The sequence below is a fragment of the Oncorhynchus kisutch genome, linkage group LG23 (genome assembly GCF_002021735.2).
Source record: "Oncorhynchus kisutch isolate 150728-3 linkage group LG23, Okis_V2, whole genome shotgun sequence".
NCBI lineage: Eukaryota > Metazoa > Chordata > Actinopteri > Salmoniformes > Salmonidae > Oncorhynchus > Oncorhynchus kisutch.
In genome coordinates, this window is record NC_034196.2 from 36,030,982 (window position 1) to 36,047,569 (window position 16,588).

Genomic DNA, 16,588 nt, shown 5'->3' on the forward strand with positions numbered 1-16,588 from the left:
ATGACCAGAGTGCATCAGATAGATGGGCGGGCTACACTTACAGAGACAGAGGGACGCTGTTTTGCTCGCTCTGATGCTTTCTCTGGTAAAATACATTCGGCCTTTTGCGAATTGAAGGAAAATTATGAAAACACAGAGAGAGGAAAGGTAAATTATTTTACATGTTTTTTCTTGGTCATTTTTTGTTGAAAGCCTGGCTTCCCTTGGCATACATGAATATGTAGCCTTCTACATCTAGCTACATATTGAACTTCCATCCTCTAAATCCAAGGGCACAATGTATGAATTTATGGTTGGATTACAATCACCGGCCAGTACAGAGAATTAAGTAAAACCACAAGCCCAAATCCCTATCTCCATCCTTGGCTAATTTAGGAAAGGGACACTTTTAGCTAGCTAGCTAGACACCGGAGGACAACAACACAATGAGATGCAACAATTCAAGTTGTTTCTGTCAATTATATATTTATCTTGATGCGATATGATTGGAGTGAAGCAAATCCAAAGTAACTTCCCCGCTCGCTCTGAATGCTTTCTCTTGTGAGATACATTCAGCCTCTTGTGAATTGGAAGGAAAATCATGAAAACACAGAGAAACTAAAGAAAATGTATTTTCTTGGTCAATTTTTGGGGAAAGCCTGGTTTCCTTTGGCATCCATGAATACACACCACTGAGTATATCTGCATTATTTCTGCTTCATGCACCAATTCATCGATATTAAAAAAGACACAAGCAGCTAATAATATCAACGCAAGCTTATCGGAGCTCTTTGCAGCTGCAGTGCTGGTTGTAGCCGTAGGCCTAAAAGTGCACATGATTTGCTCTCTGAGCCTGCTGGGTCGGCAGAGATCTACCTTCAGACACATGCAATTGTTAAAATTGGGAACACTTTGCCTTCCTGGCACTAGGGCTGCTGAATCAAGTGCACAGAATGCTAATAGCGCGAAAAATAGGAACGCAAGGTTTTTTTTCTCTTTTTTTTCCACATAAATGTTTGGTGATCGACTAGGAAATCCTTGGAGATTGAATAGTGGGTTGGTGATCACTGTTATAGAGGGTGCAACGGGGTAGAGAGGGAGCATACCTCATTTAAGATCGCACAGGATACCAGATAAGATAGGAGAATCATACCAGATATGACAGACTGACCCGAGCCTCCCCCCGGGCCGGCTGTCCAGCTCCTACCTTTCTTTTCTTTGGATTGGTGGATACATCTCATTATTGTAATCTCATTTTGAATATGCGATGAGGGTTGTTGACGTCAAACGCCTGTATTCAATGGAGAGAGAAGATATGCTACTAGCCCATTCATGAATATGCATAGCCATCTCGCGAGAACTACGATATAAAGTGCTTTTTCTCAAAATGGTCTACTTATATCAAATCAAATGTATTTATATAGCCCTTCGTACATCAGCTGATATCTCAAAGTGCTGTACAGAAACCCAGCCTAAAACCCCAAACAGCAAGCACGGTGGCTAGGAAAAACTCCCTAGAAAGGCCAAAACCTAGGAAGAAACCTAGAGAGGAACCAGGCTATGTGGGATGGCCAGTCCTCTTCTGGCTGTGCCGGGTGGAGATTATAACAGAACATGGCCAAGATGTTCAAATGTTCATAAATGACCAGCATGGTTGTATATCAGTACACTCGTAACAAGTGTGTTGACCAAATTCAACACTCTCCTTGAATCCTTACTTGGTGGACGAAACAACAAAAGCGCCACTTGCTGGTGGGAGACCGATTTTCGCTGAGTTCGCTCTCTTCTCTCTGTTTATACAGACAAACATCACATGCGCACTAGCACAGTGCACAGGGAGCATGGTGAGCAGCGTCTACGTTGTCAAGTCATCCAAAAACATTGCAGACATTGGATAAAAATAAAATGTTTAACATCTTCGGTTGTGAGTGATGGAAACAAGTCGGCCTCAGCGACAATTATTTGAATAATTCAATGGATGATTTGTGCACACGGGTGATGACTAAAGTGTCTTAAATCTCAATGTGACTGTTTTTGGAAATTGTATTTCTTGGCCGGGCGTCAATTAAACAGCAGTACCGAAGCAAAACTGTAGGAGCAGTCGAAACCGTCCTTTAGACCGGAACCCTGGCCCATTGCTCGAGATGCGCATATACTTCCTATTTTTCTGAAGTTCTTGTTTTTAAAATGGCGCCGTTAGACTTGGATAAGTATGTTGAGATTGCAAGACAGTGCAAATATTTACCAGAAAACGACTTAAAGGTGAGCATTAATATTATTTTTATTCGTGTACTTAACCAATACCCATATGTTAGTACATTCGCTCTGGCTATATCAATCATATTGCGACATCAATATGGCTGGCTAAGCTAGCATGATTTCCGACTTCAATTAAATTAATGCAGCTAACGTTAGCCAGTACAGTAGCTTGCCTGTTAGCCGAACACGTCAAACCTTGGGATAACCACGATAGAATAGATGTATATTATTGCCATTAGAGATCTTGCTAACTAGTTAAACCTGTGAACTAGATATGCAGATGACTAACGTTAACGGTAGCTAACGTTCGTGGGCTAATGTCAGGTTCAGCCATGGTTTGTGAACTAACAGGCTAACGCGTTAGCTATGTAGCAGATTACTATATAGGAAGGATAATAGCTTTCAGCACATACATTTATAGTCAGCTAGCCAGCTTAGTATAGTACAGAGCAAATATTGGTGTCTTTCGAAAACGTAACTTTGTGACCTGAAACCACAACATTATTTCAGTATTGGTTAGCTAATGTGAGACGTATCAATCAGGGCCCAGGAAGTTGTAGCTAACTACCATTGCAAACCTAGTTTTAACAAATAACATGTGAAGAGGCTGGGTTGATCAACTCCACGATATGTACATCTGGTCCATTGATGTGATCGTGGAGTTGAGAAACCTGGATACCTATGAAGATGCCTCCCATTTAGAGAGGGTTTCTGATGATATGGCCAAATATTCGAAAATTGGCCAATTCAAAGATGGTCGTTTAGAAATAGCACTAGGTCCAGTGTGCAAGCCTTATTATTCAGCCTAATAATTTTGTCATGTCTCATCCTTCTCAGAGATTATGTGACTATGTATGTGATTTGCTACTCGAGGAATCAAATGTTCAACCAGTATCCACTCCAGTCACTGTTTGTGGAGACATTCATGGCCAGGTAATAGCCAATGTTCTTTTTGATACCATTCCCAAATGAATTGGTTCTTTAACTTTTTTTTGTTTTGTTTCTACATTAAAAATCATCTCCATGATTTTAAATGCATTATCCCAATGTGTGGTTGTTTTGTTTTAAATGATCAAACAAATCTATCTACTGTGCACATTCTGAATATCCACATTTTTATAGTAAATGTGAAATTCTCTTTCTGAACACTGTCTCCAGTTTTATGACCTATGTGAACTCTTCAGAACTGGCGGACAAGTTCCAGACACAAACTACATTTTTATGGTAAGTGTGAAGTTGTATTATATTGTTATGCTCTGCATTAAAAAAAATGGAATTTAGAACATAAGCTGGATCTGACTTGCGATTGATCTGAACCCTGGTCAATGCCTGTCTGTTTTGCCCAGGGAGACTTTGTGGACAGGGGATACTACAGCTTGGAGACATTCACGTACCTGCTAGCCTTAAAAGCCAAGTGGCCGGACCGCATCACGCTTCTACGAGGAAATCACGAAAGCAGGCAGATAACGCAGGTGTACGGCTTTTACGGTGAGCAACATGCCTAATTGCTGGGGTCACATTAACTCTAACAACACATAAGACCATATGTATCCTTGTAGGGTCTCGTGCCATAGTTATTGGAAAAATTGGTAACTAACCTGGTATCAAGAAGCAAACAAGTAGCTGAATTTCTAAGTTATTATGGTGTAATTACCATTTAACCTTGAGCTAAAATAAAAGATTCCAGAAATTCTTCATATGTCCAAAAAGCTTATTTCTATCAAAGTGAGCATTTCTCCTTTGCCAAGACAATCTATCCACCAGACAGGTGTTGCATCTCAAGAAGCTGATTAACCTTTCTAGCGCAGGTGTTCCGCTAGCGGAACCCCTCGACAACATTCCGCTGAAAAGGCAGCGCACAAAATTTTATATTTTTTTGAAATATGTAACTTTCACACATTAACAAGTCCAATACAGCAAATGAAAGATTAAATTCTTGTTAATCTACCCATCGTGTCCAATTTCAAAAATGCTTTACAGCGAAAGCACAATATTGTGCTTTTGCTGTAAAGTTTATCTTTCATTTGCTGTATTGGACTTGTTAATGTGTGAAAGTTACATATTTCAAAAAATATTATTACATTTCGCGCGCTGCCTTTTCAGCGGAATGTTGTCAAGGGGTTCCGCTAGCGGAAAGCCTGCGCTAGAAACTATCTCGGGGAAGCTCATCCGCATGCTCTTCTGAGACCAGGGTCTTAACCTGATTGCAGTTCAGTGTTGTAATCGACTTCAGTGGGAAAATGCTCACCTTCGATGGCCGCTGGCATGCTGGAGAAGTGTTCTCTTCACGGATGAATCCCGGTTTCAATTGTACCAGGCAGACCGTGTGTATGGTGTCGTGTGGACGAGCTGTTTGCTGATATCAAGATTGTGAACAGAGTGCCCCAGAGTGGCGTTATGGTTATGGCAGCGGCATGCATAAGTAACGGACAACAAACACGATTGCATTTTATCAATGCCAATTTGAATGCACAGACATACCGTGACGAGATCCTGGGGCCATTGTCGTACCATTCATCCGCTGCCATCACATATTTTATCATGATAATGCACGGTCCCATGTCGCAAGGATCTGTACACAATTCCAGGGTTTGCAAAAGGAGCTTGAGGTGCTTAAAGTATGTGAATTTGGCATTCTGAAATTGAAGTACTCAGACATTTTCTCAAGTTGGTACTTGAATTAAAATGAGGAGAACAGATAATGATCAAATACATTTATGAAAAACATTAGAAAAATGTATTGGTTTTGCTAATTCTAATTCGGGCTGAACTGACTTTGTTTAAAAAAAAAAAAAAATGTACATAATGTTGCCGGTACCGTCTCTTATGACCGAAAATAACTTCTGGATATCAGGACTGCAATTCCTCATCACGGACTGGCAGAATCCTTTTTTTCCTTTAACGAGTCTGACGCGCCAGACGCAAATGATATACTCCTTTCTCGGGGACAGGCCCAGATTCCTGTGATTTGCATGAAGAGGAGGTGGAGAAAATGGGGCCAACGGGTAGGCAGCCTTCTGAGAATTCGAATAAACCCCCACTTCCTTCCATTCTGCTAGCAAACGTGCAATCTTTGGAGAATAAAACGGATGACCTACGCGCAAGATTAACCTGTTGCGTCGAGCCATCCCGGATCCGGGATCATGAATACAGCCTCAACCTCATTACCATAACGCAACGTTAACTATTCATGAAAATCGCAAATGAAATGAAATTAATATGCTAGCTCTCAAGCTTAGCCTTTTGTTAACAACACTGTCATCTCAGATTTTCAAAATATGCTTCTCAACCATTGGAAAACAAGCATTTGTGTAACAGTATTCATAGCTATTCATAGCTAGCGTAGCATTTAGCGTTAGCAGTTCAGCAGGAAACATTTCCACAAAAACCAGAAAAACATTCAATAAAATCATTTACCTTTGAAGAACTTCAGATGTTTTCAATGAGGAGACTCTGTTAGATAGCAAATGTTCCGTTTTTCAAAAACTAATATTTATTTAGGAGAAATCGCTCCGTTTGGTGCGTCACGTTTGGCTACCAAAAAAAAACGAAAATTCAGTCATCTAAACGTCAAACTTTTTTCAAAAATTAACTCCATAATATCGACTGAAACATGGCAAATGTTGTTTCGAACCGATCCTCAAGGTGTTTTTCACATATCTCTTCGATGATACATCGTTCGTCGAAGTGTGCTTTCCCTCTGAATCCCAGGAGCAAATGGCCACAACTGAAGATTACGCGCTGATTTACACAAAGGACACCAGGCGGACACCTGGTAAATGTAGTCTCTTATGGCCAATCTTCCAATGATATGCCTACAAATACGTCACAATGCTGCAGACACCTTGGAGAAACGATAGGAAGGGCAGGCTCATTCCCGGCGCATTCACAGCCATATAAGGAGACAATAGAAAACAGCTTCAAATTCTGCCCATTTCATGGTTAAAGTATCATCTTGGTTTCGCCTGTAACATGAGTTCTGTGGCACCCACAGATAATATCTTGGCAGTTCTGGAAACCTTAGAGTGTTTTCTTTTTATATGCATAGTCGAGCATCTTTTCATGACAAAATATTGCGCTTAAAACGGGCACGTTTTTTTAATCCAATAATGACATACTGCCCCTAGAGGTTCAAGAAGTTAAGCTACCAACGGGACATTCAAAACAGCAATATCTTAAGCTTCACAGAGTCGTGGCTGAATGATGACACTATCAACATACAGCTGGCTGGTTTTTCATAGCTGTTTACATGCCACGACAGTCAGAGGCTGGCACTAAGACAGCATTGAATGAGCTGTATTCTGCCATAAGCAACCAAGAAAACGCTCACCCAGAGGCGGCACTCCTAGTAGCTGGGGCCATTAATGCAGGGAAACTTAAATCCGCTTCACCAAATTTTCTATCGGCATGTTAAATGTGCAACCAGAGGGGGGTGAACTCTGGACCACCTTTACTCCACACACAGAGACGCATTCAAAGCTCTCCCATGCCTTCCATTTGGCAAATCTGACCATAATTCTATCCTCCTGATTCCTGCTTACAAGCAAAAATTAAAGCGGGAAGCACCAGTCTAGATCAATAAAAAAAGTGGTCAGGTGAAGCATATGCTAGCACAGACAGGAATATGTTCTGAGATGGCATTGAGGAGTACACCGCATCAGTCATTGGCTTCATCAATAAGTGCATCGATGACGTCGCCCCCACAGTGACCGTACGTACATACCCCAACCAGAAGCCATTGATTACAGGCAACATCCACACTGAGCTTTCAAGGAGCGGGACTCTAACCTGGAAGCTTATAAGAAATGCCGCTATGCCCTCTGACAAACCATCAAACAGGCAAAGCGTCAATACAGGACTAAGATCAAATCGTACTACACCAGCTCTGACGCTCGCTCGTCGGATGTGGCAGGGCTTGCAAACCATTACAGAATTCAAAGGGAAGCACAGCCGTGAACTGCCCAGTGACACGAGCCTACCAGACGAGCTAGGCTCGATTCGAGGAAAATAACACTGAAACATGCATGAGAGCACCAGCTGTTCCGGAAGACTGTGTGATCATGCTCGCAGCAGGCAGTGTGAGTAAGACCTTTAGACAGGTCAACATTCACAAGGCCGCAGGTCCAGATTGATTACCAGGATGTGTACTGCAAGCATGCGCTGACCAACTAGCAAGTGTCTTCACTGACATTTTTAACCTCTCCCTGTCCGAGTCTGTAATACCAACATGTTTTACTACCATAGTGCCTGTGCCCAAGAACACTAAGGTAACCTGCCTAAATGACTACCGACCCGTAGCACTCATGTCTGCCATGAAGTGCTTTGAAAGGCTGATCATGGCTCACATCAACACCGTTATCCCAGAAACCCTGGCCTAGACCCACTCCAATTTGCATACCGCCCTAACAGATCCACAGATGATGCAATCTCTATTGCACTCCACACTGCCCTTTCCCACCTGGACAAAAGGAACACCTATGTGAGAATGCTATTCATTGACTACAGCTCAGCGTTCAACACCATAGTGCCCCCAAAGCTTATCAATAAGCTAAGTACCCTGGGACAAAACATCTCCCTCTGCAATTGGATCCTGGACTTCCTGACGGGCTGCTCCCTGGTAGTAAAGGTAGGTAACAACACATCCGCCATGCTGATCCTCAACACAGGGGCCCCTCGGGTGTGTGCTCAGTCCACTCCTGTACTCCCTTGTTCACTCATGACTGCACGGCCAGGCACGACTCCAACACCATCATTAAGTTTGCTTATTACACAACAGTGGTAGGCCTGACCATCGACGAGACAGCCTATAGGGAGGAGGTCAGAGACCTGACCGTGTGGTGCTAGGACAACAACCTCTCTCTCTCAACGTGATCAAGACAAAGGAGATGATTGTGGACTACAGGAAAAAGAGGACCAAGCATCTCATCGACGGGGCTGAAGTGGAGCAGGTTAAGAGCTTCAAGTTCCTTGGTGTCCACATCACCAACAAACTAACATGATCCAAGCACACTAAGACAGTCGTGAAGAGGGCACGACAAAACCTATTCCCCCTCAGGAGACTGAACTTATTTGGCATGGGTCCTGAGATCCTCAAAAGGTTCTACAGCTGCACCATCAAGAGCATCCTGACTGGTTGCGCATCACTGCCTGGTATGGCAACTGCCCGGCCTCTGACCGCAAGGCACTACAGAGGGTAGCGCGAACGGCCCAGTACATAACTGGGGCCAAGCTTCCTGCCATCCAGGTCCTCTATACCAGGCGGTGTCAGAGGAAGACCCTAAAAATTGTTAGACTCCAGCCACCCTAGTCATAGACTATTCTCTCTGCATCCACACGGCAAGCGGTACCGAAGCGCCAAGTCAAGGTCCAAGAGACTTCTAAACAGCTTCTACCCTCAAGCCATAAGACTCCTGAACACCTAATCAAGTGGCTGCCCAGACTTTTTGCATTGTCCCACCTCTCCCCCTCTTTTACACCGCTGCTAATCTCTGTTGTTATCATCTAGGCATAGTCACTTTATTAACTCTACCTATATGTACATATTACCTCAACTAACCGGTGCCCCCGCACATTGACTCTGTACCGGTACCCCCCCCTCTATATAGTCTCGCTATTGTTATTTTACTGCTGCTCTTTAAGTACTTTTTACAACAACAAAAAAATTCAACTGCATTATTGGTTAAGAGTCTGTAAGTAAGCATTTCACTGTGACTATTAAAATTAGATTTGATTGGACGCCGCCAAACCTCACATCAATGGCTAAAATGCCGGGAAAATGTAGATTCGTCTCTACTCAGATGACAAAATAATCCGTACTGATTTACCACTCACGTATTGAGTAAATAAGTAGTGAAACAATGTATTATTGAGTAGAACTTATAGGGTAGTGATAAATACTATGGTATTTCAAATAAAAACAATATGCGGTTGTGGCGATATACTGCCATCTGGTGGTGACCAGAAACAATTCTATAACATTAAGTATTACAAATTTATGGCCCTTGAAAATATTATTGCTTGAAAAAGTCCTTGAATTTGATTTGCCACTGTCTGTACGAACACTGCAATTCTTGGAGTTCTTCCATGGCCTGCGTACTCACCCAACATGTCACCCATTGAGCATGTTTGGGATGATCTGGATCAATATGTACCACAGCGTGTCTCAGTTACCACCCATATCCAGCAACTTCACATAGCCATTGAAAAAGAGTGGGACAACATTCCACAGGCCACAATCAACAGCCTGATCAACTCGATGCGAAGGAGATGTTTTGCACTGTATGAGGCAAATGGTGGTCACACCAGACACTGACTGGTTTTCTGATCCCCGCCCCAATTGTTTTTTAAAGTTATCTGTGACCAATAGATGCATATCGGTATTCCCAGTCGAGTGAAATCCATAGATTAGGGCCTAATTAATAAATTTCTGATTTCCCTACATTTTATTATTTAACCTTTTATTTAACTAGGCCAGTCCGTTAAGAACAAATTCTTATTTACAATGACGGCCTACCCCAGCAAACCCTAACCCGGACAATGCTGGTTAAATTGTGTGCCGCCCTATAGGACTCCCAAACACGGCCGGTTGTGACACAGCCTGGAATCTAACCAGGGTCTGCAGTGACGCCTCTAGCGCTGATATGCCGTGCCTTAGACTTCTGTGCCACTAGGGAACACATAAATGTGAACTGTAACTCAGTTAAAGTTTTGAAATTGTTGCGTGTTACGTTTATAGTTTTGTTCAGTGTAAAAAAATAAATAATAATAAGTGCTGCCAGATTTGTAAAGTGTTCTCGATTTTTACCTGTTATTTTTTGCAGATGAGTGCCAAACTAAATATGGGAATGCAAATGCGTGGCGATACTGCACTAAAGTGTTTGACATGCTAACAGTAGCGGCTGTAAGTCCAATCACCATGAGCATTCACACTTCTTTGAATACATGTGCTTTATCTATCTTACATTTTCCCACACATATGAATCAATCACTTACAGAGTTTCTTACCACAGTTGATAGACGAGCAGGTCCTTTGTGTGCATGGTGGTCTTTCACCTGACATCAAGACCCTGGACCAGATCCGAACAATCGAGCGCAACCAAGAGATTCCCCACAAGGGGGCCTTCTGTGACCTGGTGTGGTCGGACCCAGAGGATGTGGACACCTGGGCCATCAGTCCGCGAGGTGCAGGCTGGCTGTTTGGCGCCAAGGTCACTAATGAGGTAAACGCATCAAATTGTCCTGAGTAGAGGGCTAACTACTACAGCTTTTAATGATGATATGAATAGACCTAGACGGTAGGCTTGGGTGGTATATACCGTATACCGGGATATTTTGAAATACCAAAGGTATGATTTTCAATACAGTAAAAATGCTTGGGGTTTGCATGCTACGCCACTGCTTATAAAATATAAGTTAACTATCTAAGATGTGCCAAATAAATTATCTCCAGTTCAGGGCTCCAGTTATGCATTTGGTTCTCTAACTTGCTAGCTTGTAAGCTCAAGCTTCTTTGTTATAGCAGAGACAATCACCTCCTGGATCAAGATCTCTACTGCCCAATTTGTTTTGTGCATTTTTGTGTTTTTTTTTTCTTTTTCAATTTGAAAGAGAGACCTATGTTGAATACTGAGCTCATCTGTGGTTCTGTTTGACCCATTTCAGTTTGTTCACATCAATAATCTGAAGCTGATTTGCCGTGCACACCAGCTGGTCCACGAGGGCTACAAGTTCATGTTTGACGAGAAGCTGGTGACGGTGTGGTCCGCGCCCAACTACTGTTACCGCTGTGGAAACATTGCCTCCATCATGGTCTTCAAAGACGTGAACACCCGGGAGCCCAAGCTGTTCCGCGCCGTGCCCGACTCGGAGCGGGTCATCCCTCCCAGAACAACAACACCTTATTTCCTCTAATCACAAGAGCCATTTTGTTCACTCCAAAAATAGCCCGTTGCCTCTTTCCCTCACCAATTTCCCGTTTGCAGTCTTAAGGAAGTGGATAGGTGTAACTAAGAAATGACAATACAATCGCTTCACCTTGGTCTGGTCCAGAACTAACCATAGCTCTTACCTCTTCAGTGTTTACAGATCTGAAGGAATGAGATGTGTATAAGCAACATGATGTAAGCTCCCCTAAGCCTCATTGAAAGGTTGAGCTGTCACTAGTTTGTTTACATCTGTCTCATCCCTTTAGATCTGCAAAAACCTAAGTGATAGATGCTTCTGGACTGAAACTTGTAATACTTTTAGGGGATCTATCTATATTTCTTAAACCTATCTGGTTTGTTGTCATCTGCAACGGGTTAGTGGTTTTGGGACTGGGCTATTGTCCCCACTGTCAACAATCCCCTCCCACCCCCCCAAGCTTCTCCCAACGGGACTTGCATTTCTCGATCTGTTATATTGAACATTTTCTTTCTTGAAATATCCCACCTCAGTCCTGCCTCATTCCCTTGATAGTATTTGATGTTGCCAAATGCATATTTGTTTTTGTAGATTAACATTGTTGCATTGGATGAATTGACTCAATAGTACTGTTGGCCCTTCATTTCAATTGAAGCCCTATCTCTATACTTCACCCCAATACTCCTGATTTGAATTTCTACTCCCTCAAATTCTATTTGATGTGAGTAAATGGCACACGCTGTTCCTATTAAATGTAATTGTAGCCAACAGTGTATTTGTATGAATGTTTTGCAACTTTGTGCACATTCAACAGTCATTCATCTACTCTGCTTCTTTATAGGGATATTATCATAGGCTGTCACGGATTGAATTCCTTGAATTGCACTGTGTCTCAGAATTCCATGTTAACTATTGAATGGAATTCAGTGATGTGAGTTTTATCGTTCCAACTGGGTCGATATTGCAATTACGCTAAAGGCATGTCAGACCTGATACTATGAACTCTCAGCTGTAATCTATAGAAGAAAACTGTTTTCTCCTCATGCCGTACTATCTTCACAGATATTATTTCCACAGAAGACAGCAACATAAGTATGCTGCTGCTGTTTTTTAAACCAGATCAGGGTGATTGGGGGAGGGGATACGTCTTGGGGACTGTGGGCGATTAGGCTTTTGTACATTGAAATAATTGTATTGATTATTTCTCCTATTTTTTTTCTGATTTGTTGTATATTGTAGACCGCAATCAACCTACCAATTGAAAATAAAAAGCCTTTAACTTAAGTACCTGTTTATTTTGTTAAAATATCCAACGGTGGTTGCTGCATTTGTGGCAGACCAGCTGGCATTCTGACTAGAATACGTTGGTGTGCAAATAAAGCGCCAGTCACTAGAGAACAAACTGGATGAGCTCCGTTTGAGACTATTCTATCAACGGCACCTGAAGAACTTTAATATTCTATGTTTTATGGAGTTTTGGCTGAACAAGAACATGGATAATATACTTCTGGCTTTTCCATGCATTGTCAAGACTGGTCAGCATCCTCAGGTAAGATGTGGGGGGTATGTCTCTTTGTTAACCAACTGGTGCATGATCTCTAATGTTTTTGCATGCTTGAGTCCCCAAACCTCAAGCTGCAGACCATGTTATTTACCATGAGAGTTTATCTATTTTTCGTAGCTGTCCATTTTACCACCACCAAACCAATGCTGTCACTAAGACCACACTCAAGGGCCATAGGCAAACAAGAAAATGCACACCCGGAGGCGGTGCTTTTAGTGGCCGGTGATTTTAATGCAGGGAAACTGAAATCCGTGTCCACGTCCCTAAGGATCTTTCATGATCCAGACACATCAACATGGTCATGAGGAGGGCACGACAATGCCCCTTCCACCTCTGGAGGCTGAAAAGATTTGCCATCGGCCCTGAGATCCTCAAATTCTGCAGCAGCACCACTGAGAGCACCTTGACTGGCTGCATCACCGCTTGGTATGGCAACTACTTGGCATCTGACTGCAAGGGACTACAGAGGGTAGTGCGTATGGCCAAGTACATCACTGGGGCAGGGAGCTCGCTAGGTCCCTGCCATCAAGTTTCCAGTTGTCTTGAAAGCACCATAAGTCCAGAGAATGCCAGACTGATGACAGTTTGACAAATTTTGCCCAGAATGACTGCTGCGCCACGTTCCTGTTCAAGTGAGGTGAGTCCAAAAATGTCTTGCTGCTGCATAAATGATGTAATATTCCAGGGAGATATGTATACTGTAGCTAAGAAAATAATAATAAGTGTATGTTGTGTAGTAAGCTGTTAGTAACCCATGTGCCTCACCCTAATAATTTGGTCACTTTCCCCCACATAACTTAGCCTACTGTTCTGACTTGGTTGGTGGTGCACATGTAGCCTAGAGCCTGTTTTAGAGAAATGTAATCATAAAATATTGTAAGAGCTTTCATTGCTTATATGCTTATCTGACTTGGTGTACAGGGAGAATACTGTAAGAACGGCCCATGTTCTGAATTCTATTGCTGTATATTTCACAAGTGCTGAACTAATAGTTATATTGACTATGTCCGTCCTAGCTCGCTCATTATCAATCGAAATTACGGTTTGTCTCTTGTCCGCTCATCGTCCCCGTATGCCATAGTTTGTACATCTGAATTGTTAGTAGAAACCACATTTGTTTAAGCAAGTCAGCCATGTTTTTTTTTTCCGGGCAGTAAATGAGGCTGAATGATCAGTTTCGCTGCCAGACAAGGATTTACTCTGTGGTGCTGAAAAGAAAGCTCTGCTGTTGGGACAGCTTTATGTAGGTCCTAAGAGTGTGGGCAGCATTTGTCACCGCTATAGTGCAATTTATTTATTTTTTAGTGGCTTTGCTGGCATGCATCTCTTTTTGTTGTGTTTGCCCCACCCAGATTTGCATGCTGAAATTGTCATTGCTTTCTGCTATCGTATGGCAAGCTGTACCAATGCACCAAGTCTGGAACAAACAGTAGCCCTGAACAGCTTCTATCCCCAAGCAATAACACTGCTAAATAGTTCACCAAATACCGTGCCTTCAGAGTGTTCACACCCCTTGATGTGAGTCTTTCTGGGTAAGTTTCTACGGGCGTTCCACACCTTGATTATGCAACATTTTCTTTTTTTTAATTATTAAAGCTCTGTCAAATTGGTTGTTCATCATTGCTAGACAACCATTTTCAGGTCTTTCCATAGATTTTCAAGCAGATTTAAGTCAAAACTGTAGCTAGGCCACTCGAGCATTCACTGTCTTCCTGGTAAGCAACAAGTGCATTCAGAAAGTATTTAAACCCCTTGACCTTTTCCACATTTTGTTACATTACAGCCTTATTCTAGAATGGATTAAATTGTTTTTTTCTCATCGATATACACACACTACCCCATAATGACAAAGCAAAAACAGGTTTTTAGAAATGTTGGCAAATGTATAACCCCCCCCCCCCGAAATATCCCATTTACTTAAGTATTACTCAGTACTTCATTGAAGCACCTTTTGGCAGCGATTACAGCCTCGAGTCTTCTTGTGTATGACGCTACAAGCTTGGCACACCTGTATTTGGGGAGTTTCTCTGCAGATCCTCTCAAGCTCTGTCAGGTTGGATGGGGAGCGTGGCTGCACAGCTATTTTCAGGTCTCTTCAAAGATGTTTGATCAGGTTCAAATCCGGGCTCTGGCTGAGCCACTCAAGGACATTCAGAGACTTGTCCCGAAGCCACTCCTGCATTGTCTTGGCTGTGGTCTTAAGAGTTGTTGTCCTGTTGGAATGTGAACTTTCACCCCAGACTGAGGTCCTGAGCACTCTGGAGCCGGTTTTCATCAAGGATCTCTCTGTACTTTGCTCCATACTTCTTTCCCTTGATCCTGACTAGTCTCCCATTCCCTGCCGCTAAAAAACCTCCCCACAGCATGATGCTGCCACCACCATGCTTCACTGTAGGAATGGTGCCAGGTTTCTCCAGATGTGACACTTGGCATTCAGGCAAAATAAACCTGGTTTTTCATGGTCAGAGTCCTTTAGGTGCCTTTTGGCAAACTCCAAGTGAGCTGTCAGAGGAGTGGCTTCCGTCTGGCCACTCTACCATAAAGTCCTGATTAGTGGAGTGCTGCGGAGATTGTTGTCCTTCTGGAAGATTATCCCATCTCCACAGTGAGTTCTTGGTCACCTCCCCGACCAAGGCCCTTTTCCCCCGATTGCTCACTGGTTGGGCATCCAGTTCTAGGAACTTCTTCCATTTAAAAATGGAGGCCACTATTCTTAGGGACCTTCAATGGTGCAGAAATGTTTTGGTACCCTTCCCCAGATCTGTGCCTCGATACAATCCGGTGTCTGCGCTCTACGGACAATTCCTTCAATCTCAAGGTTTTGCTCTGACATGCACTGTCAACTGTGGGACCTTATAGAGACAGGTGTGTGCCTTTCCAAATCAATCAATTGAATTTACCACAGGTGGACTCCAATCAAGTTGTCGAAACATCTCAAGGATGATCAATGGAAACAGGATGCAGCTGAGATCAATGATGAGTCTCATGCAAAGGGCCTGAATACTTATGTAAATTAGGTATTTCTGATTTAAATGTTTTAAACATTTGCTAACATTACTAAAAAACCTGTTTTCGTTTTGTCATTTTGGGGTATTGTGTGTAGGTTGATGAGAGAGAAAATAATTTAATACATTTTAGAATAAGGCTTTAACGAAACAAAATCTGGAAAAAGTTAAGGGGTCTGAGTACTTTCTGAATGCACTGTAGATTTGGCCCTGTTTTTTAGGTTATTGTCCTGCTGAAATATTCATTAATCTACCTGTGTCTGGTGGAAAACAGACCGAACCAGGTTTTCCTCTAGGTTTTCATATTTTCTGCTGGCCAGCCCCACCACCACAAAGCACTGAGCTAGACTGAAACACCTGCATTTTGGAGCTGCCTTACTCAAGAAAGCAAAAATGAGACCATGTCTGTCTGCGGCTTTATTAACTCAGACTTTAACTTTTTTTTTTTACATTGTTTGCAAATGGATATGTGACTTGTATTAATGCCAAAATAACAAGCAAAACAGGCAAAAAAAATAGTTTTTACCTAAAGGTGCCCTGAATTAGTGACATACACAACATGATGCAGCCACCACTATGCTTGAAAATATGGAGAGTGGTACTGTGTTGTATTGGTTATGCCCCAAACATAACACTTTGTATTTAGGACAAAAAGTGAATTGCTTTGCCAATTTCTTCGCAGTATTACTTTAGTGCCTTGTTGCAAACAGGATGCATGCTTTGGAATGTGTATTCTGTACAGCCTTCATTCTTTTCACTCTGTCATTTAGGTTAGTATTGTCGGGTAACTACATTGTTGATCCATCCTCACTTTTCTCCCATCACAGCCATTTAACTCTAACTGTTTTAAATGCACCATTGGCCTGGTGAAATCCCTGAG

The 16,588-nt window shown here is 42.5% G+C and overlaps 1 protein-coding gene across 1 annotated transcript; it reads left to right on the plus strand.

The window, feature by feature from the left end:
* The first annotated feature begins 1,795 nt into the window (after positions 1-1,795).
* On the plus strand, positions 1,796-12,423 carry LOC109868106 (serine/threonine-protein phosphatase 6 catalytic subunit). Its single transcript, XM_020457541.2, has 7 exons — positions 1,796-2,241; positions 3,076-3,171; positions 3,397-3,462; positions 3,585-3,726; positions 10,059-10,138; positions 10,248-10,457; positions 10,900-12,423. The coding sequence occupies exons 1-7, from the start codon at positions 2,167-2,169 to the stop codon at positions 11,146-11,148; spliced, it is 918 nt and encodes a 305-aa protein (XP_020313130.1). The 5' UTR covers positions 1,796-2,166; the 3' UTR covers positions 11,149-12,423.
* The last annotated feature ends 4,165 nt before the right edge of the window (positions 12,424-16,588 follow it).